Genomic DNA, 27,997 nt, shown 5'->3' with positions numbered 1-27,997 from the left:
AGATCAACAGTCTATATATATTTATTTCTGCAATTCACAGAAAAACAATCTTTGCACATTTTAAAATCGGTGAACATTGTAATATCATTTTCAATAATGTCAGAATACACTTAATCAATTCAGATGATTTCAGTATAAACTAGTAAAGTAAGAAAATATGTCTGAAATCGTCAGTATACGCTGTACCCCCCAATCCCAGCAACCCCCACCCCTTTAATTACCAATTATCAACAAGCTGTATAATTACACCATTTACTTTTCATTAGCAACACCATCTCATTTTCTCTCCGATAAAAGCATTCATTTTTTAAATAATGAAATATAAATACTGTAACTTAATTTGTGCACGCACGTACACGCACGCACAAACACACAATATTGTGAACTAATAATATCCCGGTAATGTCCTATGCAAAAAGCGCGAGTCGTGTCCCCCCCATTCCCCCCCCCCTAAAAAGGCATACTTTAGGCCCCCAACCCAATGTTAAAACTCCGGTCTGATTCCGTAATGGTACGACAATACGGATCAGCCCATGACGCCACAGCTATGTGTGTACTAATTACTGGTCAAACTAAACGGAGCAGCCCTTGACGCCACAGCTGTGTGTACTAATTAATGGTCAAACTAAACGGAGCAGCCCATGACGCCACAGCTGTGTGTACTAATTACTGATCAAACTAAACGGAGCAGCCCATGACGCCACAGCTGTGTGTACTAATTACTTGTCAAACTAAACGGAGCAGCCCATGACGCCACAGCTGTGTGTACTAATTACTGGTCAAACTAAACGGAGCAGCCCATGACGCCACATCTGTGTGTGTACTAATTACTGGTCAAACTAAACGGAGCAGCCCATGACGCCACAACTGTGTGTGTACTAATTACTGGTCAAACTAAACGGAGCAGCCCATGACGCCACAACTGTGTGTGTACTAATGACTGGTCAAACTAAACGGAGCAGCCCATGACGCCACAGCTATGTGTGTACTAATTACTGGTCAAACTAAACGGAACAGCCCTTGACGCCACAGCTGTGTGTACTAATTACTGGTCAAACTAAATGGATGTGTTATACATAGACGTCGGACGCGGGTAGCAGAGTGTACTGGCTCTCCCCAGGCACAGCGGAGCAGTGTTTGTGTACGGGGGGGGGGGGGGGGGGGGGGGGACACGGAGGGCTCTAACCACCTCCGTCAGAGCCCTATAGGTGGTGTTTTGGTTCCCCATAACTAACAACCATTCCCCACTCCTCACTAGTGGCTGCCATCTGCCATCACTGTGTTATAAGACAATTTTCTATCACCGTTATACAATAATAGTAACACAATGCAATTATAACTGAAACAACTATATATATATATTCTAAGAACTTTTAGGTCTATCTGTATGATGCGTATAAAATAGTAATTTATTTTATTTTATTTTATTTTATTTTGTTTTATTTTATTTTATTTTGATTTGTTTTTGTTTTTCAATGTTGATGTCTGAAGATGATGATGATAACTTGTTTAACGTGCCCATATACCACTAGGGTTTCGAACACGCCCATCCCGAGTCCGACCTGTCTGAAGAGAGCCCAGAATACACTGCACACGAAAATAGTTCTCTAGAGTAAAGCACACATTGGTACAAAGTATATAGTTCACGACGTATTGCTTGAATCGTGCATAGTGTAGTTATTGCTTAATCATGAAAACTATCGATTAGACATACATCTTAATTGTGGAGTTTTACGCAAGCGTACACGAACGCTCACGATGGATTCGGTATACATGTATATGATATTTCTTGAATTTTATTGAATTAACACACTGAATCCAACAGCTTGACCAGTAATACCAACACACAAACAATGTAATATGGCGAAACATAAAAGTCGCTAGAAGTCACTAGTAGCCCTCTCGATATAATTACCCCCGCAAAAACCCCCAACAACAACAAAACAAAACAAAACCCAACCCAGAATAAATTCTGACATAGAAATTGTATTGAACTGTATCGCAAATTAATGGTGGGGTGCAACCTCAAGCACATTGCCAATGGCTGGCTATAACGTCCTACAACACGAGCTATAGCAGACGACAATATGTTCGCCAGTGGTCTTTCCTGAGACATACTATGAATGACTGATTACACATTCTCTGAAATAATTATATCAACGATAGTTGACTGTGAATTTTCTTTAAAATATCACCAATGCTTTATGTCTTACATACGTGTAACTACATACATGTACTGTGCTTAAACACCAGCGTGTAACTACATACATGTACTGTGCTTAAACATCAGCGTGTAACTACATACATGTACTGTGCTTAAACATCAGCGTTTAAGACAAACAGGCCTCGTAAATTGGACGTATTATTATTATTTATAACTTACTGTAACTTTTTTGGAACATTATTACAACAATGATTTAACTAAACTTGTATAACTAAACCAGTTTAAAATGCAAGTGTGAATGCAATGTTTTCACTAAACTGGTGAAGCTAAACCGGTATAGGTAAAACACTTCGGTATGCGGTTTAGTTAAACTGGTATAACTAAAACAGTTAAAAATGTAAATGTGAACTCAAATCGTTTCAATTATATCAGTATAAGGCGGAAGTGGCAGCACGTCACAGTCGGAATAAGCAGTGTATTAGCAATGGCCCAACAGACTCGCAGTCAACGGTTGTTATGTCGTGTGCAAGTGATGACAACTACACTACCGCCTTATACCGGTACAGCATTTGCATGCGTGAACGCTCGTCATGTTTAACCGAAAGTGTTTTAGCTAAAGCAGGATCGTTAGACCACTTTAAGTTGTGTAAGTGTGAACACAGCTTAACATTCTAGAAAGATTCTGGTGCATCAGACATATCTTGTAACACATTTTCTGACAATGATGACTTATAAAATGTGCCTCTTATTTCTGACTATACTGTACTTGACTATTAATTTTATGACGAATTGGGAGGATGGAGAGGATGGGAGGATGAAGAGGATGAGAGGATGGAGAAAATGGTTACAGGATTGCAGTACCATCTCGTTTTAACGCAGTACTTAAACCTAGCCTATATCCATACACGAAACTAACCATTCATAAAACAATGTCCTAAAAAAGCAAACAAACAGTCTAAAGAACATTGCCATAGAGCGACCTAAGGGATATGTATTAAATAAATATGTATCAAAAGGCGTCGGAATACATATATAGGATCTTGATTGCGTCAATGTCGATAAGATTTTGTTTTTTAATAATAAATATTAAATATAAAAATCATAGTTACATCTTTATGCAATATCACAAATTACTCTACTAACGAATCAAAGATCCGCGTGTAGATATGTAGAACTGGTTTAGGAATACAAATGTGTTTTTATGTTCTCCATGACTATCCCGATTAGTAATACAAAATCACACAAACATCATTATACGCCAAAACGGCTTTGTCAGAATCAATTCACACACAAAGTTCAAGCACGCCGTCCTAGACACACAAGTCAGCTCTTGATTTGTCTCTTCAGGACATGGGTCAGTGGTCAGTTGTTAGTGAGAGACATATCAATGTAGTGGCCGCTCACCTCCCTAAAACAAACCCTAGATGGGATCCAGTGCCGTGATGCGAACCTAGTACCTACTAGCCTTAAGGACGTGGACGTAACCACTATACCACCGAGGTCTTGATATGAAATTATTCTTAGAAGATTGCTAGCCATGGTGGCCTGTGTTAGGGATACACAACCATTTAATGTAACGACGGCCCTGGTTGGTATATACACAGCCATTTAATGTAACGACGGCCCCGATTGGTATATACACAACCATTTAATGTAACGACGGCCCTGATTGGTATATACACAACCATTTAAACAATACTGCACGTAACTGTGGCCCTGGTTTGGGATACAGTTCATTTTATTTATAGTTATTTCCGTCGTTATATCCAATTAGGTCAAAACACGCTGTCCCTGGGACACACACCTCAGCTATCTGGACTGGCTGTCCAGGATAGTGGAATAGTGGGTTAGGAGACATTTTGTGACAACCATTTATTCAACATTGCACATGGTCACCGTGGCCCTCAATAGGCATACACAATATTTAATTTAGTAACCTGTGTGGCTCTGACATAAAATATTTCCTCGAACAATGCACATCATAAGGGATAACAAATAATTCATTCACTATTGTACCCCATAGGGGTTCCTAAGTGGACGTACAAAGTCATTCATACACAACAATTCATGGCGTCACGCGACCTTGCAAAAGAATCCAGTCACACTACAAGGCAAAAACGTCTGTTATTTTTACAAGGAAAGCACCAAGGGAGTCAATATATATACCGACGATAACAGTCGGATCACTAGATAACTAATACCCATTTATGGGAATCCACGCAAACACCCTAAAAAGCAGCTTTCACGCTTTCTCTATCTCGTTTCCATAGCAACAAGCTGCACCATAAATAGCAGCATTCACGCATTCTGCACCTCGTTTCCTAAACAACGAGCTACAAGGGTTGTCCAGATTATCACTTAGACTTGACGTCATACACAGAACTGTCAGACGTGTGCACGCCATTGTTAAGACCAGCACGGGTATTTTTCAACTACAAGTTTTTCCTGAGACATAACTGGCCATTGCAACGCTTTACTGTGTTACCCATTTTTCAAAGTAAGGCACAGCAAAATATTGCACTCCCAACTGCGCTTGCGTGATGAGAGAATATCACAGCGAGGCTATTTCCGTTCGAATGACGTGACGTCAGAAGTCCTTGTCCCACCCTGACAAGTCATCTGGCGGCGGGTCCTCATCATCCTCGGGGTAATCGTCGAAGTTTGACGTGTCTGTTGGAGACTTCACCTGAAATAGGGACAGACGCAATCAGTTTATGTATGTATAACACTAACCTGCTTCAAGCATGCATTATGGGAAACAATACATGAGTCTTTGACAGCAATCGTTCAGCCTTTGACTCGATTTTTTAAGCCTGAAAGTTTTTGTCGGGTTGTTTTTAAAGTGGTTTCCATGGTAAGGATGGTTACCTGTCCCAGGGACAGCGAGCGACGCTAACGCTCGCTAACTATTTGACTGGTCCCCGATCGGGTCATTTAGTTTAACGTGAAGCAACTAAACCAGTCAACAGAACGTGTTTATGCTTGGTTTGGCTCAAGTCGTCCCCAGAACTATCTCCCTAACCCTAACGAAGTCGCAGTTGATCCTGAGCATATATATCTATGATGATATATCGACTGGCGTGTTTATATCCTCTAAACATTCAAAAATGCTCTTCTGGATGCAGTCCAGAAACATGGACTGCGTTCAAGAACGAAAAGAGGACAGCGGTAGGCAACAAAGGTTATTCTGTTATTGGGTACATGGGCGTACATGGGGGGGGGGGGGGGGGGGGGGGGGGGGGGGGTGGGGGGGGGGGGGGGGGGGGGGGGGGGGGGGGGGGGGGGGGGGGGGGGTTATTCTATCGGCTCGACCGAACCCCCCCTGAAATCGCTTTTTTTGTAATTTAATATATCTGACATTGATATCTGACATTATTATATTTACTCAACATAGAAATATATGCCCAATATCTCTGCAATCTATTTTAGAACCCCCCTTTTCAAAACTCAACATAGAAATATATGCCCAATATCTCTGCAATCTATTTTGTAACCCCCCTTTTCAAAACTCAACATAGAAATATATGCCCAATATCTCTGCATTCTAGTTTGGAACCCCCTTTTCAAAATCCTATGTACGCCCATGGGGTAAGTTAAAGTTTAATGTTATAGTCGGCGGTCTAATTTTGGTTGACATACAGTAAAACTAGATATGTCAGCCACGTGTAATGCCACCAGCCAAATGAGGAAAACAATGCATGACTGCCATGTAATCTACATACTAGGGTTTAAAACAATGCATGACTGCCATGTAATCTACAGACTAGGGTTTAAAACAATGCATGGCTGCCATGTAATCTACAGACTAGGGTTTAAAACAATGCATGACTGCCATGTAATCTACAGACTAGGGTTTAAAACTTTGTGCTTTGACAAAATCTCAATCAGTTTGGAACAACTAAAGAGAAACAGCCTGTAGTGACCGAATTCTACTATGAACCACAATAATGATGTTTCTCCAATAATTGGCCTATTATTCATTCACCATTATTTGATATGACTGGTTATCTTGAGCTGAAAAAGGAACTTACATGTTTAAATGGTGTCAGATTCGTGGACAGCGTTCTCAGACTTCTAACAATACTGCTGATTACTAGCACATAAAACGAGTTCTGTGGCAATAAATCTATGATAACTAGTTACTTTAAATATAACAGAAACGACAAGTGCGAATGGTATCTGCACATTGGTGACGAATACCATTATATTTTCGTCTGTAAATATTTTCATGATTCCAGGGTCCAGTTTCTACATCCATATTATTATACACGACCAAATACTTTCAAATTCAAACAACTCATGAACAGTAAACGAATCAGTGTATTAAAGAATTTATCAAAATTAATAAATGTTATTACTAATATCTTTAAACGCTCAAAATGCACCCAAACTAACAGTATTTAAGGATTGTACTGTTTATACTGAAAAATAACTTATTTACTGCATATATTGTCAACCACCATCTTGTCATGTGTATATTGTGAAGTGAATGTGTGTACATATATACATTTATATTGTAAATCCCAAATTCTTCATGTATATATATATATATATATATATATATATATATATATATATATATATATATATATGTTCCTTTATATTATGTAGCCCTTCTATGCTGTTGCTGAACGGCCAGAGTGTAAATAAATTCTGTTTTGTTCTGTTCTGCACAAGAAGGTGTTGTGACAAGGTCGCGGCTACTCTATGAAGCACCGCCCATCTACAGACTGACGGAAGACGGTTTGTTGTCAGTTCATGTTTACTCACCAAAGGCACAATGGGTGGTTTCAAGGTGTGGTGTCGCAGGCCCTCCCAGTTAAAACTCTCGAACCAGGCGTGTTTCTGAATTTCCTTGATTCCGCTCCGTCCGTACCCTAGACGTTCCATTGGATTGTCCCTGGGGAAAAACACCAATATATCTTTAAGTCCAACATAATTTATGCTTAGCACAGTATCAAACGCTGAGCTCAAACTACAATATATATATATACACACACATACATACATACATACATACATACAGGTGTGCTTGCAATGATACTGGTCGTGTATTTGTTTTGCCTAATAGCATCTCATAAATATGTAGGCGTCGGAAGTGGCGGGGAGGGGGGTGCATTGCCCCCAAACTATGAAGTTGAAATCGCCAGAACATACGTTTCCCCTACTCCCCTCACTAACTGAAAGACGAATTAATAGCTCCACTGTTGGAATCTTAAACTCTTTTCTACTTGGTTTAAAATAGAATCTACAGCTATACAACCTTTAGAGACCTTTTCACATCAGTTTTACTGACACCTTGCAAACAAACTCTTAACTAATTAAAACCATACGTCTTGTTCTAAATGCCATAAAGTGTAACTAATGAGAACTACAGTCTACACTGTATTCGACCGCGGTGCGTAGGTGAACGCGGCAAACAACACTCGGTAACCGAGTTCTTCAACCACAACGATCTACTGTACTCGCGCTGAAAGCTACGCTTCTACAGACTCTTGTATTACATCTCGGTTATCAGTCGACAAACATGGCATCCGACAGCATGGGGTCCTTGGTGATAGGAGTATAAAAAACGTCTGATAACCTAATGACAGAGCGGTTAGAGCGAAAGAGGAGGAGGGTAAAAACGATTGAAAGTCGACTGATTTATGTCTGGGTCAAAACAGACTGCGCTATGTCTAGCACGTACGTACAAGCAAAATCGTCTTGGCCTAAAAGTTAAAAGTTTGTTTTGTTTAACGACACCAATAGAATACATTGATTTATTAATAATCGGCTATTAGATGTCAAACATTTGGTAATTCTGACATATAGTTTTGGAGAGAAAAGCCAGTACATTTTTTTCCATTAATTGCAAGGGATCTTTTATATGCATCATCTCACAGCCAGGATAGCACATTCCACGGTCTTTGATATACCAGTCGTGGTGCACTGGCTGGAACGAAAAATATCCCAATAGACCTACCAAGATCTAAAATACTGTCCTGAGTTTCCAGTCATTGTAAGCTGGGTCAGACTAAATATACAGAAAGACAGACAACTGTTTATTTAACGACACATTCGATACATTTTTATTGACGGTCATATGGCGTTGGTCATATGGTTAGAGACCGCACAGATAATGAAAGAAAACCCAATGTCACCACTCTTTTCAATTAGAAGGAAGGCATCTTTTATATATGCACTATCGTACAGACAGGATAGTATATACCACGGCCTTTGTTAGTATAACTGACAATCCGAGCCTTAAGCAACATCAGTGAAAACGGTATAAGCACAAACTGAATTATACCATGTTGTGTTCTGTGCTGGGGCGTGGTCAAACTGAATTATACCATGTTGTGTTCTGTGCTGGGGCGTGGTCAAACTGAATTATACCATGTTGTGTTCTGTGCTGGGACGTGGTCAAACTGAATTATACCATGTTGTGTTCTGTGCTGGGCGTGGTCAAACTGAATTATACCATGTTGTGTTCTGTGCTGGGACGTGGTCAGACTGAATTATACCATGTTGTGTTCTGTGCTGGGCGTGGTCAAACTGAATTATACCATGTTGTGTTCTGTGCTGGGACGTGGTCAAACTGAATTATACCATGTTGTGTTCTGTGCTGGGCGTGGTCAAACTGAATTATACCATGTTGTGTTCTGTGCTGGGACGTGGTCAGACTGAATTATACCATGTTGTGTTCTGTGCTGGGCGTGGTCAAACTGAATTATACCATGTTGTGTTCTGTGCTGGGACGTGGTCAAACTGAATTATACCATGTTGTGTTCTGTGCTGGGGCGTGGTCAAACTGAATTATACCATGTTGTGTTCTGTGCTGGGACGTGGTCAAACTGAATTATACCATGTTGTGTTCTCTGCTGGGACGTGGTCAAACTGAATTATACCATGTTGTGTTCTGTGCTGGGGCGTGGTCAAACTGAATTATACCATGTTGTGTTCTGTGCTGGGGCGTGGTCAAACTGAATTATACCATGTTGTGTTCTGTGCTGGGACGTGGTCAAACATTCATTCATTCATTATGGGACGTACCTCAGTGGTAAAGCGCTCGCTTAATGCGCGGTCAGTCTAGGATCGATCCCAGTCAGTGGGCCCGTTGGGATATTTCTCGTTCCAGCCAGTGCACCACGACTGATATATCAAAGAGCATGGTATGTTCTATTGTGTCTGTATGATGGTGCATATAAATGATCTCTTGCTACTAATGAAAAAATGTAGCAGGTTTCCACTCTAAGACTACATGTATATGATTAACACATGAATGTGCTCTAGTAGTGTCGTTAAACAAAGCAAACCAACAGCCGATAATTAACAAATGAATGCGATCTAGTGGTGTCGTTAAACAAAGCAAACAAACTTTTTTTTTTATCGTTTATGGGTGCTGAGGTGGGGAAGGTATAATCTCAACTGCACTGAAGAGATCAGCAGTAGGGCAATGCCAGACGATTTTAATCCTAACTGGGTTACGGAACTGAATTATACCTTAAACATTAAAACTTCTGAAAATGAGTCTCTATAAACATTTAAACGTTGTGTAAACTTGCTTTTACAACAAAAATACTTATCACTTGAGTGCCAACAGGTGGAAATTATTTCGTTTAGGACAAACGCCAAGAACAAAAACACATTAGACACAGAAGACCGGGCTAAACAAATTTCCGTTTGATGTCGTACGGACACATTTGTTGAAATGACGCCAAGAAAAGTGCCAACTTTACGGCCCCGCTGATTAGCACATATCGAGACAAACGAGGCGCAATGTGTTTGGTTTCCCACCAATTACCTGCAGAGTTTTTTGATCAGACTTTGAGCATGCTTGGTGATTTTCCTCGGGAAGTCTATTGCATCGATGCCTTTCAGTATCAGGTTGTAAGTCTTCATCGGGTCAGGGCCGGCGAAAGGCGGGCTGAAAACACAAGAACATAACACCATGAACACAGCGTTCAAACAAATAACACGTAATTGTAATGAAAATTGAGCCCAATTCCTGCGCTGCTGGGTCAGTTTACACGGAGAATGGACGGCAATAATTACTCAACGGAGCTGGAAATTGGAAGTTAAATGGATGTCAAATTTTCTGAGATTGAAAATAAGCGATTGTTAAATAAGGCTTCAGTTTAAACACCGAGTGTGGGGAATAATTAATTCACTCATTTCACCTCGGCGATCTAAAGAACAAATACCACTCTCTCAAACAGGAAGGTTACAACGACGAACAACGATAAAACGTACAAGTTCTGGTAACGGTTTATGGCGACAGTGTTACGCTTTTACGTCATTATTATACGTTTACGTCGTCATAATTATATGTGTACGTCATCATAATTACACGTTTATGTCGACATGGTTACACGTTTACGTCTACATTGTTACATGTTTATGACGACATTATTGTAACACGTTTACGTTGACCTAGTTACACGTTCACATCGATACTGACGACGTCGACATTGTTACATGTTTACATGGGAACTGACTCTGTTTCAAACGTCACAAAAATAAGTAGTTACCTTCCAGATAACTGCTAGTAACAAAAGCACAATGTAAAACAGAGAGAGAGAAAGAGAGAGAGAGAGAGAGAGAGAGAGAGAGAGAGAGAGAGAGAGAGAGAGAGAGAGAGAGAACCCACAAAAAACACCAACAAAAAACCCAAACCCAACCCCAAACTATAACGATTATTTTATGCTGCTGTCAACTTTTACCCAGCTGTTGAAAATAACTGCCATAAATTAATGCAAGTAGGCCTAGTGTTACTTTAGTAAAATTACTCTGATACCACAACGGCTGTGGTAGGTGCTATGGTGAGTGGTTAAAGGGATTTTGTTTACCACTCTTTGGACTAAAGATCGCTGTTAGACAATTACCAGTCGCTGATTAAGAAACGTATTCTTTTCCATTCCCTCGCTAGTCTTAGACTTTCTTTAACCAACATTCACTGGCTTATTCAGCGCTGGTTATTTTAGGGTTTTGTCTTCGCAAATTTACTGATAGTTACCCGTATTTTTCGATTGTCATTTCTACTCGTGGAAATAAAAATATCAATGAGAGCATACCGTCTAAGTCCTGCAATACGAGATTGAAAATGCTGATATTGTCGTTCATATTAAGAACGTACTGCAGAAGTATTAATAGTATTGAAATGTTTAGTTAATGTTTAATTAAAGTAGCCATACTCAGGGCCGTAGCTAGGATTTTTTGTTTGCGAGATAATGTGAAATAAACAGAATAATCACCAAATAATAATAGTTTAAATCGTTTAATTTTGCAATAAGTAATACCCCACGGTAAACTCGCAGTAACAATAACACAATCTACTTCAAAGAGAACGTTAATCCGCAGTCATAATCTGACAAATATTTCATTATCATTTTTCCGAGTCGACCGTTTGATGTAGCGTCATGTAATTTGGAAAGAAAATCCGTTTGTCCCCAATAACCTTGTCACAAGACTAATTTCAGATCACGTGACTCGCAGAACGTGTTCAAGGCGTCTTTGCTCAGAGCATGTTATTGCGTTCTGTTAATAATCGCATTATGTCTGCCTGGGAGTGACTGCCATGGTTAATAAAGAGGAATAGAGAAGGCCTACTAAGTTGTATAACTTGTGCCTTATCCATTTGTTCTTTAAAAAGCAATAAAATATGTTTCAATCAATAAACATGTATTAAGTTTTATTACCAATCTAACGCTACCTCAGCTGAGGTGTGCCGAAGCTTTCATGACATATGCGCAACAACAGCAGATCAAGAATTGCCTCAAAAATCGACCAACCCACTATAAAACAAATTACCCCCCTACTAAATCCCCCAACAAAACAGCCAAGAGAAACTACCAACAAAGTAAATTTAATAAATAACCTAAAAATAGAAAACAACACATCATCATATGCATCCAAAAACACACCCCCCTAAGATCACATTAACATAAAAGCCGAAACATAAAGATCAAAAAGAAGAAAAGAAAACACAAAGAGAGAGAGAGAGAAAAAAAAAAAAAACTCAGAGGAAGAGATAGACATTAAAAACCCCAGAGGAAGAGATAGACATTAAAACCCCCAGAGGAAGAGATAGACATTAAAAAACCCAGAGGAAGACATAGACATTAAAAAACTCAGAGGAAGAGATAGACATTAAAAAACCCAGAGGAAGAGATAGACATTAAAAAAACCAGAAGAAGAGATAGACATTAAAAAACTCAGAGGAAGAGATAGACATTAAAAAACCCAGAGGAAGACATAGACATTAAAAAACTCAGAAGAAGAGATAGACATTAAAAAACCCAGAGGAAGACATAGACATTAAAAAACCCAGAACCCAGAGGAAGAGATAGACATTAAAAACCCCAGAGGAAGACATAGACATTAAAAAACTCAGAGGAAGAGATAGACATTAAAAAACCCAGAGGAAGAGATAGACATTAAAAAACTCAGAGGAAGACATAGGCATTAAAAAACTCAGAAGAAAATAAGGCAGGCATTTCCCAAACAATAAAGAAGAAAGAGTTTATTCCAAGACGATGGTGGTGATAAACCCATGGGCGGATCTATCTTGGATATGAAACAGGTGGGCCATAGCAGCGTGATTTACCGAAACTATCACCTTATCTCACCTGTCTGACGTAAGTCAGAATTGTACAGGTGATAGAGGGGCAGCTACTACTGGGGAAAGGAGCGTTACCATTATCTAGTCCATTTTTTTCATCCGTCTGTTGCACATAGGGAACATTTGAAAAAGAAAGATTGACAATGCTAATCGTACATACTTTTAGGGTGAGGGTGGATTGGTTCTAGCAATAACACGTATATAAACGATCACACATAGGCTGATAACTAAATTATATATATATATATATATATATATATATATATATATATATATGCTTGCTTTGAGAGAGAGAGAGAGAGAGAGAGAGAGAGAGAGAGAGAGAGAGAGAAAGAGAGAGATAGATGATCTCCTACCTGCCAGTGAGCAGCTCGAACATGAGGATCCCTAGCGACCAGTAGTCCGCCGATATGTCGTGACCCTTGTTGAGGATGATTTCGGGCGCCACGTACTCAGGCGTCCCACAAAACGTCCACGTTTTCCTGCCGTGCCCAACCTTCTTGGCGAACCCGAAATCAACCTGAAATAAAAGAGTTACGTTTGTGACGTTTATAGGTTTTAAAGAACGATTTACCTAGCGATCGTCAACCTAACCTTAGATTAGAAGTGTTCTTTTGTTTAGACGGAGAAGACTCTTTATTACCGATCGCCAATTCTGTTTTTTCCCCCACTACTTCCACCCTATATATTTTAGGCTGGCAATGGCCATGCTGATCAAGGCGTTCATGAACTATTTCTGATGGAATCACGCCAAAAATTCCCCACATCCGAAAGATGACTTCCTGTTTGTGTGTCCATGTCTGTCTGTCTGTCTGTATATGTTTGTCTGTAGGTCTCAACCAAGTATGGACATAACGAATATTATGTTAGTCTACATAACAATGTAGTTTATGAATGTGCTGACTTGTCAACAACGCTTCTTTCATTTCAAGTGGATTCCACGGTAACACCACTGTGGAGACTAATCCACTTGATTCAGCTCACCACCAAGACCTGCCATCAGAACTCCTGTAAGACGTGATCTCCTCACAAACATTCTTTGAAGATCGCTACAAGATGGCCGCCAAGTGGTCGCTTACAACGGCATGCTGACTGCACTTCATTCGGCTTCCAGTTAGTGTTACTACTTACACATTCAGACTTGAAAGACCGACAAAAATACCTAGCAGCCACTGAAAGCGACTAGCGGTTAATTTTATGTATTGCACATTTAACAGAAATATGTTCTAATGGTGTACTTCACTTACTTCTCAGAAAAAGGGATGATAATGTTGTTAAAATTTAAGAAGGAGGCATATCTAACATGAGTATATTTTGGAAAAGTGTTTTCTTTAGTGCTAAAAAGATTAAAATCATTGGTGCAGAAAAAGGGATGTTGAAGTAACGACACCAGCTGTCAGCACTTTTTAAACAACGCTAATATATGATTATTTCGATTCTAGAGAGATGAAACCGCTGCCGCGCAACACAAAAACCAGTGATATTTTATACACACGTTATATAGATGGTACGGACTCTGTGGTACCTGTCCTAGGACAATAGATCATCAACGGCAGAATATCGAGTCCATCGACAGTGATCGATCCAACAAGCCATCGCACGTTAAACACGTGCTCTCCCACTGAGCTACATCCCGCGCAATAGTCGTAAATATCTCATAACACATGTGTATTTATTATTTAACGATTTTCGGTCGTTTTACAAATAGTTGTAATACGGTTAATAACATATTTCTATTAAGTTGTAGAACCAATAGGATTCTAAGGAATATAAGTTACTTCGTGCATTTATGGATTTCAAAAATGCCTTTGTTACTTTCTTATAATTCCAATCTCTAAAAATCCCTTTATTATAAACCCTTGGATTGGTTAAATTCGTATCACATGATGATAAAAACTGGCATTCATAGCACCATGAATCTCAATTTAGCACTATTTTTGGCTATATAGCCGGAACTACTTTATGAATTATGTCAACAAAGGAATCCCCGAGGAATTTCCTTGAGATTCTATTTTTAGACATCAAACAGTAATCGTCTGCCGTCAACTTATAAATTATACCATACAAAATAGGTCGCTTCAGACATTTTTTATTAAAGGTTAAAAGTTATTGAAATTACTTACGTTACATGTTTATAGTGAATTCAAAATCCCACAGCTAAAAATCTATTTTGTCGATCCAAAAAAAGTGTATAATTCCAATGGAATTTGGTCTTTTACAAAAGCGATTTCAAAAACAAAATTCAGTCAGTTCATGCCAACCATTAGCAGTAACGCGCATTCAACGGCATTGTAGTATGACGTACACGGTACACAGCACATAGCCACTGCGATCCAATCTTTAAACGACTCGGGTTTTGAAACTAGGCATATCATGTACATGTCGGGACACAGGAACGAAGCTTCAATTCGAAGCTACAACAGAGAATGTTCCACTTTCCAAAAACGAAACATCAGCATGGCTCTGTCAAATGTCACGAATACTTGTGTCGCACCACTTGAAGCCAAAACCATCCTGTGTTGCCACTTCCACAATTACAAGGCCAGTAAACACAGAAACTCGCGACACACCTGTTTCATCCATTTCCGGAAACATTGAAACCACTTTCTCCATGTCAAATCTATCAACACATGGAATTTTCACGCACTCAAATATTTTATAACTGTAATTTCAACGTCGTAATTGGTTAATCTGGACAGTAATCAAAAAATGGCGCCCATCCACAGTTCGTAGTTAAATATTCATACACCAACCGCTTTACATATAAATTATACCATACAAAATAGATCGCTTCAGACATTTTTATTACAGGTTAAAAGTTATTAAAATTACTTACGTTATATGTTTCTAGTGAATTCAAAATGTTTCTACTTGGTATTGATATTTAATGCAAAAAATTAATATGAATTGTATTAATGATTGTAACATTGTCATTCTCTCATTCGGCTATTGACGTAAAAAGCCGAAACTACCATAGGCATTCCGCTAATGTTGAGTATGAATTTCGTGTTAATAAAATTGTAAATAGTTGGAAAATAGAGTTCACTTTTTATTTTAAAGAGGTTTACATTAATGACATGGTTATGTGTTTGGAATTATAAGAATTGAACGTGAATATTTTTGAGTTTCATGCTAGTATGAAACGCAAAACCGCTTTACAGACTTTAGTATGAATGGCTTCGCGCTAACGCGCTACGCCATTCATACAGTGTGTAAAGCGGTTTTGCGTTTCATACTAGCATGAAACTCAAAAAATTTCACATTCAATTCTTAAATGGTATACATTTAATAAAATATGGTGTCAGAAATAAAGTCATATACGAAAATATCTTTAAAATTATTTTCTAATGTATCAAACGTTTCTTGGAAGGTAAACAAGGTGAACTTTCATTACTAATATAAATTTTTTCTATTTGTTATTTGAGAGCGTTAATCCAGTTATAATCGTATACGCCATTTCTTAATTGATACTTATGCATGCAAATAATAAGATTCCATTTTTGTACTCAGAAAAGAAGTTGCAACTAATACTAGATAATCTTAAATTTAACAAACACAAAATTGATTTTTTGTTATATACATGCATTTGAAAGGAAAACATAGGTTTAGATGCCTGTAACAATACGGTGAGACTATATCAATTGTTTCACCTCAGTTCATTAAACTAGTCCCTGTTCAATAGTACGTACTATGAAGCCGATAGGAAAATATATTACCTTTTTATACTGTCTTAATACTGTGTGTGTGTAATAGTGGCGGGAAACCGTGTAAATAATCCTCTTTAATTTAACATATGGGATCAGTGGACGTGTGTGTTCAGAAATATATATTTAAAAGGCCTGTCCTCAGTTTGATGTTTCCTACTAACAGATACGGTTTGGCGACTAAATTTACACATTAAATACATAATCTTGTTCAGAATACAAGCGTCTGTATATCCATGTTTGTGGCCGTGTGTTAATGCTTGTAGCAGTCATTTTTCACTTTATTTTGTATTATATATTTTTGTCGTACGTACGAAATTATTGACAGGTAAAATATTGGGACAACAGCAAACACCTTGTTTATACAGACACTGATATTCTAAACAGGAAAACACCTTTAATATATAGAGGCTATTTCATGGTTTTTTCGAATACGATTTTTATGTCAACGAGTGATGTGTGAAAACCATATGGTTTTCACACATCACTCGTTGACATAAAAATCGTATTCGGAAAAACACCATGAAATGGTCTATTTATTATATACATATTTCCTAATTTTTGACAATCTCTTTCGCTCTTTGGTAATATCTTTCACTTATCCTATCGAAAACACGTAACGTCATGATATATTTCTTCCTATGGAACTTTGCCAGAAAATTTACTTTACCATAGACTTTTAAAAAGAAATTTGATTAAAATTTATCTTTATTAACATTTATTTAACACTACTGCGGTGCAAACATACCTGACAAAGCGATCCTCTAAAAAACTCCCACAAAAACAAAACGAGTCGAACGCCGTTAAATTCTTACACTTACAGTCGATAACACTACATTGTGTCATCATTATTTTGTTTCGTATTCAATTTGTTTTATATATTTTATCGTAATTGCACTTCGTATCCCGTTTTTATAGGTACAGTTGTTTAAATTACATTTTTTATTTTTCAAATACGATCAGATGCATTGGTAATCATCAAATTTAAATACGAAGAACAGAGACACAGGGAGATAATTTAATCATACACTTTTTACAAAAAAGTAAATACGACTTCTATATTAATACAGTGAAAATCTGACTTTTCACCGGATATGACTTTTATGGTTTCCGTAGATCCATATATTTCATTGCTATGTATACAATAAGTAATTTTAGTTACCAAAAAAGGCTCTGTTAGTCGTAAATATATTACACCTGCACAAAACTTTGTTTGTCCCTTTAACTACTGACAAGTATTGTAGGTGTATCACAGGTAGATAATACAGCTAGTATCACACAGTGACGTCTGTACCGTTCAATTGGATTGGCCAAGAGCCTAGGAGTTGTGTTAATCGTTTGGAAGCTACTACTAGATTATAACAGTTACGACAGACGTTCTTCATAAAACCCCAGGTCGATAATTTGTTGAGACGCGCCGTTTGAACGCACCTTTAACCTGTGAATGGTAATTCGACTACTTTACAACAGACTGGCGTTAGAAGACATTATCCACACACCGATGCCAGTGTTATATTTCCACCATGACGTTTCAGTTCTAAAAACTAGAAATGTTTCCCCCGAGTACTGGTCTAATATACACCACATATATTATTAATGTTACGCAACTGTTACGTTTCAGTCTTGTAATGAAAGGAATGTTGTTGTTTGTTTTAATTTTTATATATAAAAAAAAACTATTTCTAACGTCGCCTCATATCGCCACACTGGAAAGCTAGAGTTATTTGATATCTAACCTAGAAAAGGGCGGGACGTAGCCCAGTGGTAAATCATTCCTGATGCGCGGTCGGACTGGGATAGATCCTCGTCGGAGTATATCTCGTTCCAGCCAGTGCACCACGACTGGTATAGCAAAGACATTGGTATGTGCTATCCTGTCTGTGTGATGGTGCATATAACAGATCCCTTGATACATAGCGGGTTTCTCCCTAAGACCATGTAGTGGTATCGTTAAACAAAACAAACAGCGGGCTTCCCTTGCCGCACAAGAGCACGGTGTCTTTAACCTGCACTTCCCTCTCCCTAAGACCATGTAGTGGTGTCGTTAAACAAAACAAACAGCGGGCTTCCCTTGCCGCACAACAGCACGGTGTCTATAACCTGCACTTCCCTCTCCCAGGACGGCACATGTATGGCAGGACATCTAGGACACCAATGTTGTGACACTGGTTGGGACGGCACATGTATGGCAGGACATCTAGGACACCGATGTTGTGACACTGGTTGGGACGGCCCATGTATGGCAGGACATCTAGAACACCGATGTTGTGACACTGGTTGGGACGGCCCATGTATGGCAGGACATCAAGGACACCGATGTTGTGACACTGGTTGGGACGGCACATGTATGGCAGGACATGTAGGACAACAATGTTGTGACACTGGTTGGGACATCCCATGTATGGCAGGACATCTAGGACACCGATGTTGTAGCACGGGTTGGGACGACCCATGTATGGCAGGACATCTAGAACACCAATGTTGTGACACGGGTTGGCACGACCGATGTATGGCAGGACATCTAGGACACCGATGTTGTGGCACGGGTTGGGACGACCCATGTATGGCAGGACACCTAGGACTCCGATGCTGTGGCACTGGTTGGGACGGCCCATGTAATGCAGGACGTCTAGGACACCAATGTTGTGGCATGGGTTGTGACGGCCCATGTATAGCAGGACGTCTAGGACACCGATGTTGTGGCACGGGTTGTGACAGCCCATGTATGGCAGGACGTCTAGGACACCGATGTTGTAGCACGGGTTGTGACGACCCATGTATGGCAGGACGTCTAGAACACCAATGTTGGTACTGGTTGGGACGGCCCATGTATGGCAGGACGTCTAGAACATGTATGGCAGGACGTCTAGGACACCGATGTTGTAGCACGTGTTTTGACGACCCATGTATGGCAGGACGTCTAGGACACCAATGTTGTGGTACTGGTTGGGACGGCCCATGTATGGCAGGACGTCTAGGACACCAGTGTTGTGGTACTGGTTGGGACGGCTCGTGTATGGCAGGACGTCTAGAACACCAGTGTTGTGGTACTGGTTGGGACGGCTCATGTATGGCAGGACGTCTAGAACACCAGTGTTGTGGTACTGGTTGGGACGGCCCATGTATGGCAGGACGTCTAGAACACCAATGTTGTGGTACTGGTTGTGACGACCCATGTATGGCAGGACGTCTAGAACATCAATGTTGCGGTACTGGTTGTGACGGCTCATGTATGGCAGGACGTCTAGAACACCAATGTTGCATGGGTTGGGACGGCCCATGTATGGCAGGACGTCTAGAACACCAATGTTGTGGTACTGGTTGGGACGGCCCATGTATGGCAGGACGTCTAGAACACCAGTGTTGTATGGGTTGGGACGGCCCATGTATGGCAGGACGTCTAGAACACCAATGTTGCGGTACTGGTTGGGACGGCCCATGTATGGCAGGACGTCTAGAACATGTATGGCAGGACGTCTAGGACACCGATGTTGTAGCACGGGTTTTGACGACCCATGTATGGCAGTACGTCTAGGACACCAATGTTGTAGTACTGGTTGGGACGGCCCATGTATGGCAGGACGTCTAGGACACCAGTGTTGTGGTACTGGTTGGGACGGCTCGTGTATGGCAGGACGTCTAGAACACCAGTGTTGTGGTACTGGTTGGGACGGCTCATGTATGGCAGGACGTCTAGAACACCAGTGTTGTGGTACTGGTTGGGACGGCCCATGTATGGCAGGACGTCTAGAACACCAGTGTTGTGGTACTGGTTGGGACGGCCCATATATGGCAGGACGTCTAGAACATCAATGTTGTGGTACTGGTTGTGACGGCCCATGTATGGCAGGACGTCTAGAACACCAATGTTGCATGGGTTGGGACGGCCCATGTATGGCAGGACGTCTAGAACACCAATGTTGTATGGGTTGGGACGGCCCATGTATGGCAGGACGTCTAGAACAGCAATGTTGCATGGGTTGGGACGGCCCATGTATGGCAGGACGTCTAGAACACCAATGTTGCATGGGTTGTGACGGCCCATGTATGGTAGGACGTCTAGAACACCGAAGTTGTGACATGGGTTGTGATGACCCATGTATGGCAGGACGTCTAGAACACCGATGTTGTGGCACGGGTTGTGACGGCCCATGTATGGCAGGACGTCTAGAACACCGATGTTGTGGCACGGGCAGGACGTCTAGAACACCGATGTTGTGGCATGGGTTGTGACGGCCCATGTATGGCAGGACGTCTAGAACACCGATGTTGTGGCACGGGCAGGACGTCTAGAACACCGATGTTGTGGCATGGGTTGTGACGGCCCATGTATGGCAGGACGTCTAGGACACCAATGTTGTGGTACTGGTTGGGACGGCCCATGTATGGCAGGACGTCTAGAACACCAATGTTGTGGCATGGGTTGTGACGGCCCGTGTATGGCAGGACGTCTAGAACACCGAAGTTGTGGCATGGGTTGTGACGGCCAATGCATGGCAGGACATCTAGAACACTGATATTGTGGCATTGGTTGTGACGGCACATCTCACTTGTAGCAAGCGGTCCACTGCTGAGCCACATCACAGCACGTTTCGACTTGAACACACGGCTGGGAGTGTGTGTGTATGTGTGTGTGTTTGTGTGTGTGTGTGTGTGTGTGTGTGTGGGGGGGGGGGGGGGTTCTGGGGGTCGAAATCTCTCACTGCTCAAGCACATTTTATTTTTTCTCAATATATTTCCCGGAAGAACATGGCACACCACATCCTATAAACGTGGGTCGCCACAATCTAGATCTCACCGCTGCCCCGCTAAAATTCCTGTACACGCGCCTGAAAAACCAGGTTGTTTTGGTTAAAGAAATATATATCAGCTAATTATTTGATCCACGTTGGCACTAAAAATAAACATAATGTTTGTATGTATCCCGTACAAAGTACAAAGCCAAACTCCCGAAACGTGCACGTTTCTCAAAAATATAAACTATGTTTATCGCTACATAAGTATGACAGTAAACACATGGACCATGCATGTATTAATATTCGAACTAGAAAATAATAAGTAACATAATATCGCAGTCCCATAAAACTGCTCGATTAGACCGAACTATTCCATATGTTGCATACTGGGACACGTTCCTTTAATGGGCTGTGTGTTTCTAAAGCGGTTCCCAGCTCCTAGTGCCGCTAACTTGCGGTTTAATTGCCCCCACAGCTTTGATTTACAGTCCCGCGACCCCGGATCCTCACACATGCTGTATCTATATCGACAAACCGCTGCTCATCTCTACCTTTTAGCACCAAACTTTTATTATGATTCTCTCTCAGACGTCAAATAAACCCATCCGCCCACAGACATTGAAAGACATGGTGAATTATAGTAAAGAATATTTACAAGTTTATCGTCGCCTTCAAACAGCTGCACATTTACACACCAAGGCGCACATTGCATTTGTCCGTAATCAGTATTAGTAAACGTGTACATAATTAATGCAAACATACGCACACGCGTACGGAGACGCATTCATATAAATTGAATTTGATTGAAAAAATATTTTATAAAATATATATATATATATATATATATATATATATATATATATATATATATATATATATATATATATATATGCATGTATCAGGCCCGTAGCCAGCCATATTTGCGGGGTGGGGGTGGGGGTGCGTTGAGATATTGGATGGAAGTAAATTTATATCATGGAATCTAAGGTCTAAGGGGTTCTGGGGCACGCTTCCCCGGACAGTTTGTAAATGTAGATGCTGAGAGGTGCATTCTGGAGCTAGTTGTGATGGGTTTGTAATATTTTATTTCAGGTATTTTGAGGTCGAAGCGCGTACATTTTTAAAAAAATAAGACTTCAAGAGCAGCAGTAAACTTTAACTACATTAAATGTGTGACACGTTGTCTTGTTACATTACTGTAAAACCGTTCACATTGAATAATGTACTTAACTGAGTATATTGCATATGTGTATGGGTAGAAGAAACATAAATATATGGAACATGCATATGCTTACATAATGGGTACATCTCGTACACTATTTTATGATAATTTCTAAATATGTACGCCAATATATACTTTATGTGTGATCCGATCATGCATGTCTAAGGTAGAAATCATCAGTCATGAAATTTAATTTCACGCTGATGTTCAAATATTTTATTGAAAAACATTCGGAACGATTAGTGATCAGTTTAATTAGAAAACAGTTTTCCCATCTTCATTCGTCGAGGGTGCAATGTCGAGAATTTGGGCATTTAAAAAAAATCCCTCTAAATTCGGGCAAAACTCGGGCAAAACTCAGGCTGCCCACCCCACCCCCAGAAAAATTGGAGCCTGTGAGGGGCTGTATGATGAGTATAATGTTATCATTAACAGACAAGGATTCATAGTTTGTGAAAACAGGAATCTAGAAAAATAATAATTGAATCACTAAACGCGCGCATAGTAAAAAAAGACCATCAATGTGTTTAAATTTTGGTATTGGACATAACTTTCGTTTTCTATTTGGTGTATTGACGGCATCGGAATCGCTTTAGTGAATAATATTTAAGTCAGTTGCTCCCCCTTAATTGTTAATTCGACAAGGGTATTGCAATCAAAGTTCCACCAATGATTTTATTCGAGACAGAATGAAATGTATGACATGTTAAACATATATACAATACCGGTACCAATCATATGCCAGACACGGTTTGAATTGAGAACGCATTCGACAGTGTCAGCTGTTAAATAAATTAATCTCTAAACAACATGCAATATAAAAAGCAATTCGCCGAATGCAGCAGTCATTAGTCATATTTAACTGACATTTTATAATTTTTGGGGTGATCGTAGTTGATCAAGATATTTCGTAAACGTATATATTTTATTGACCAGTTATATTATACGTTTTTTCTTTTTACGTAAATAAAGCGTCCATCGTTTGGCAGCTCTTGGCTGCACGTTTCTTGCTTCGCTCTCTTTGCTCAGGTCGTCCCATGATAGTCGTAGGTTGTGAGTCAACAAAATAACGCGCCACAATTACTTACTTGATAGACTGGTTCTCAATTGAATATACCCATAACACATGGGTATTACACATGTACCATTTTAGGCAAAATATATTTACAGAAATTTCCGAACGCTGAAAGTAATATTTGAGCTTCTACAGATACGAGCCAAATAATATCAGAGGGCGGGCTTCCTATAATGGTTTCGAATAAACTAGCATTTAATACAGCCATCTGTTAGGGTAAACGTTAAAATACTTATAACAGCCATCTGTTTGGGTAAACGTTAAAATACTTATAATAAAAAAGCATTATACATTTTGGGACGGTACTCTAATTCTCGCGGGGTGGGGTGGGGGTGGGGGTGGGGGTGGGTGTACGTTCGCACCCGTCGCACCTCCCATGTCTACGGGCCTGCATACACACACACACACACACACACACAGAGATATATATATATATATATATATATATATATATATATATATATATATATATATATACAAAAGGATTGGGCACAAGTTATCCAAATTACGAGACCCTCTCCTAATTACAAACATTAAAGTGTACAATTTTATGTTTGCGTATACTTGTTGGATATACTAAACCTATTTACATAGACAGTGATTGCTGCAGATTACGCGTTGTGGATGACGTCTACGTATACACATACGAACTACGGACACAGGGAGTTTGCGCCTAGCAGGTATGTCGAGCGAGCTTTGACCCAGATTCTGTTTGAATTCTGCCAAGGCCTGTAGAGCGAGCTTTGACCCAGTGGTTAGAGTGAGAGTGTGGATGAATTTATCAGATCTCGCTGTCCGTTCTGATTTCTTTCCATCAGATGATCTGAACAAAGCCAGTGTAATTGATTGTCCAGGTGACCTTTTATCTCGACCAATCAAAACGCCATGTCTAGACATTTTAGTTAACCAATTAAAACACTATTTCCAGATGATCCTTTTACTCAACCAATCAAAATGTATTGCTGTCTTCAGATGACCTTTCATTAAAACGTGTCTTGGTGACTTTTCATTTAGCCAATCAAAACAACGTATCTAGATGCCCTCTCTCGACCATTGAAAACACCATATTAAGAGAAAGTGAAGTAAAGTGTAATATCTGAAGGTTGGATTTCTATCAACATATTTGTTTATTTCTGTTTCTACCAGTATTCCATGTCAGGTCTCTTCTTTACTTTAACTCTCGTCATATCACGGCTTTCTTTACAGTAGTGCTGCAACGATAAACCGGTATACCGGTATACCGCGATAATTGATCAGCTCGATACGAACCGCGGTACAGTTTTGCGTACCGCGATTTTTTTTCCTTGTAACTTATTTGATTTGAAATAGGCAAACAAACAAACAAAAACCACATCATTTTATTAATTGGTGATGACAGGAAATGTAACAATCACGTCAAGCGTAGTCGGCTTACTTGTTGGCATACGAAGTGATAGGTCGGTTATACTTGGTTCTAACTTCTAAACAAAACGTGTCAAAAGTCCAGTGAAAATAACCAGTTAACGATAATTACAAATAAATGTTTTGTTACTTACACATTATCATTCGTTGTTCATTTACGTTGGAATACGGCTACGGCTACGGCTACGGCTACGGCTATCATCTTCAAAGAAATAAACCAACAAATGAGAATCACACTTCGCTGTTTTTCACTGAACTCGGAATACTTCGGCCGATCGTTCAAAATACCTCGGCTAATAACCTCGGCTCTGGTTCGGTCGATCTGGCGAAACATTGTGACTCAATACGTACATTTCCGTGTTAAGCGAGCAGCAACGGAAAAGCCCGATAGTAAGGATTTCCGAATGTGACAATTTATGAATAGTTTGACCATTCAGTCTGGAGCTCCACGCGGTAAGACGTGTTTGTTTCGCTTGTGCACACTGCACGTGCTTTCGTGTGCTCGACTTGGGTGGGTCCCTCATTTCGTTGTTTTTGTCAGCGAAATGAAGTTTTCTACTGGAATGTATGCGGCCATTGGAATTGATTGAACGCTGGAACGCTTCTCATTTCGACAGCCTGCACCACCAGGTTGGATTCTTTTTTAGCGAGATTCCTTGCTTCCACGTCATTTCTCCGTCTGACTGTCGACAGGTTTTTTTCGTGACTCGTATGACGGCCATTCTGCAGAACGCCACGGTTGTTCGCGTTTAGTCTCGATGTCCGAGCCTGTCCTAGCAGTACTGTCCTAGCAGTACTGGAAGATTGACCGCCCCACTCTAAGAAGAAATAGGAAGCGGGGTCGGCCCTTACTACTCTTTTTCTAGACTTTACCTTGCTTTATAGTGATACCATCTCGTATCCTCCGGAGTCGGGCCCGTCCGCACCACTATACCAACCCATGACGACTGGACTATACCCTAGTCTGATACTCTCTCTCGTTCAGACAGATCCGGCTTCTCAAGATCTGTATTTCAGCACAGGAGTACACCTTCAACGTCTATCGACTGTCAATCTAGGGGTTTTCTTGACGGGATGCAACCTATCTCGTCCCTTTAAGCTGTGCACCCAAACGGCCTTAACGAGGCCACTCGCGTGGACATATCGATCGGACTTTAAACTTTTAGATCTGCGTTCAAAATTTTATGTCGAAATTACTTTTTTTTTTTTTTAAATATTATTAAATAGTCCAATCCTCTCTTCTTTCTCTTATTTAATTTTAGACTTTCCTTCTAAAATGCTCCAAATTATATAAATATTCGGCCGAGCAGTCAATTCTTTTTTATTTTTGGATTGTAACCTTTTTTCTTTTCTTTTTTTATTCTATTAACTTTTTTACTAATTGCTATTTTCAAAATTCTGCCCATTTTCATCCCCCCCCCGCCCCCTCCGTCCCGAGTCAGGCCACCGATCTTATCGGAGGTCGGACTCGGGATGGGCGTGTTCGAAACCCTAGTGGTATATGGACACGTTAAATTAGTTATCATCATCATCATCATCATCAATAGTTTGACACCGTCACGTCAGTGTTCTAGTAGACTAGTATTGTGTTAAAAAATAAAAATATGGCCTAAAACATTTAGCCTGACAGCTGAAACTAATAAAGATCATTAAAAAGTTATGCCTTCTATTTTCATTAAAAAAAACCCAACCCATAAATAATATCAATTATATGGCAATAGATATTGCAATACAGTTTCTTATATCGCAATATATCGCAATACGGTTTTGACCGTATCGTTGCACCCCTACTTTACAGTGATTTCACGGTGAATGTACCGACAACTTTGTCAGTTTGAAAGATTGCTATATTAGCTATTTTATCTGTGAAAATGTGTATGCGAAATACCACTTGCTGTTAATAACAAATAATAGCCAATCTGTTTGATGTTTATATTTATGTTTTTCTGAGTATAACAATGGAGGGAGCGGTATGAATAAACTATTAGGTGCAAATTCCATTTTGCCTTTATTGGTATACGCACAGATACGTACACGCATACGGAGACGCATAAATGGAATTAACATTTTTCTATGGACAGTGATTGCTACAGATTACGGATAAATGTAATGTGTGCCTTGTATTGGTGATACGGTTCCGAGTTGATCATTGCGCTGACAATTCAACATTATTGTAGGAATCGGAGAAATCCTAGACGAGCGTCATTGAGACAGGTGCTATCTCCCTACATTCCGGTCTTATCAGTCCAACACGCTGAAAGGAAGGCCAGGCACGTGCTTTTCGCAATGAAAATATGAAAGGAATGTCTGTTTAACGATACCCCTGCACATTTTTTTTTTTTTTTTTTTTTTAGATCAGGAGACATTTGATCAAAACACAAAGGTTTATTTTTGATGGAATTCGCACCAAGTTGTATGGCATTGGCGTCAGTGACGCTAATATCATGACTAACAGGTAATATAGACTAATCCTTATATTTGGGTTAGAAAATGTTTGCCAGTGTCGGATCCAGAAAATCCATTTGGAGAGGTTGTGTTTGTGTGTGTGTGTGTGGGAGGGGAGGGGGGGGGGGGGCAATGATATCCCGAAGGGATTCCTCGGATTCTCGAACGTAAAAAATTAAAAAAGCAAAATTCGGTGTGTGTGGGGTGGCAACCTCCCTTAGATCCGCCACTGATAGCAATAATGATTGTGACGGAACAGGCTCTTATCATTTCGCCTGTGGCGATGTTAATCGTTTTAGAGGGCCGTGTGCAGCTTGGTTACGTAATACCCCCGCGCGACGGTGGTAGAGCTGCGTTTCCAATATGCACTTAGACCAGGTGTGGAGGCCATGTGGCCAGTGGTTACGTAATAACTCAGGTAGTGCGGTTTACGACCGGGGTAATTCTAGCGAATTGGCGACAGTAAGTCTGGCCATCTAAGAAGAAAATACCGTCCCTGGGAGTTGTGGAACTATCACATGATAGGTGAGGTACCGCGTTATTCGCTGTCTCTGAGAATTTTTAATAAATAGATAGGATTTTAGAGATATCGGGGAGAAACATTGGAAGGCTCCCGGGGAACGTAGTCCGACAGGACTGGTAAATAT

General features: G+C 40.2%; 1 protein-coding gene across 1 annotated transcript in view; it reads right to left on the bottom strand.

The window, feature by feature from the left end:
* Window positions 1-5: 5 nt before the first annotated feature.
* LOC121378627 (cGMP-dependent protein kinase 1-like) overlaps window positions 6-27,997 on the bottom strand; it is a 181,469-nt gene continuing 153,477 nt past the window's right edge. The window contains exons 14-17 of the mRNA XM_041506891.1: window positions 13,124-13,287; window positions 9,951-10,073; window positions 6,935-7,064; window positions 6-4,850 (exon numbers count right to left, since the gene is read on the bottom strand). Of these exons, the coding sequence (XP_041362825.1) occupies window positions 4,752-4,850; window positions 6,935-7,064; window positions 9,951-10,073; window positions 13,124-13,287 (516 nt within the window). The 3' untranslated portion in view covers window positions 6-4,751. The remainder of the gene's footprint in view (window positions 4,851-6,934; window positions 7,065-9,950; window positions 10,074-13,123; window positions 13,288-27,997) is intronic.

Source organism: Gigantopelta aegis, chromosome 8 (genome assembly GCF_016097555.1).
Source record: "Gigantopelta aegis isolate Gae_Host chromosome 8, Gae_host_genome, whole genome shotgun sequence".
NCBI lineage: Eukaryota > Metazoa > Mollusca > Gastropoda > Neomphalida > Peltospiridae > Gigantopelta > Gigantopelta aegis.
This window is presented reverse-complemented; position numbering and strand designations above follow the sequence as displayed.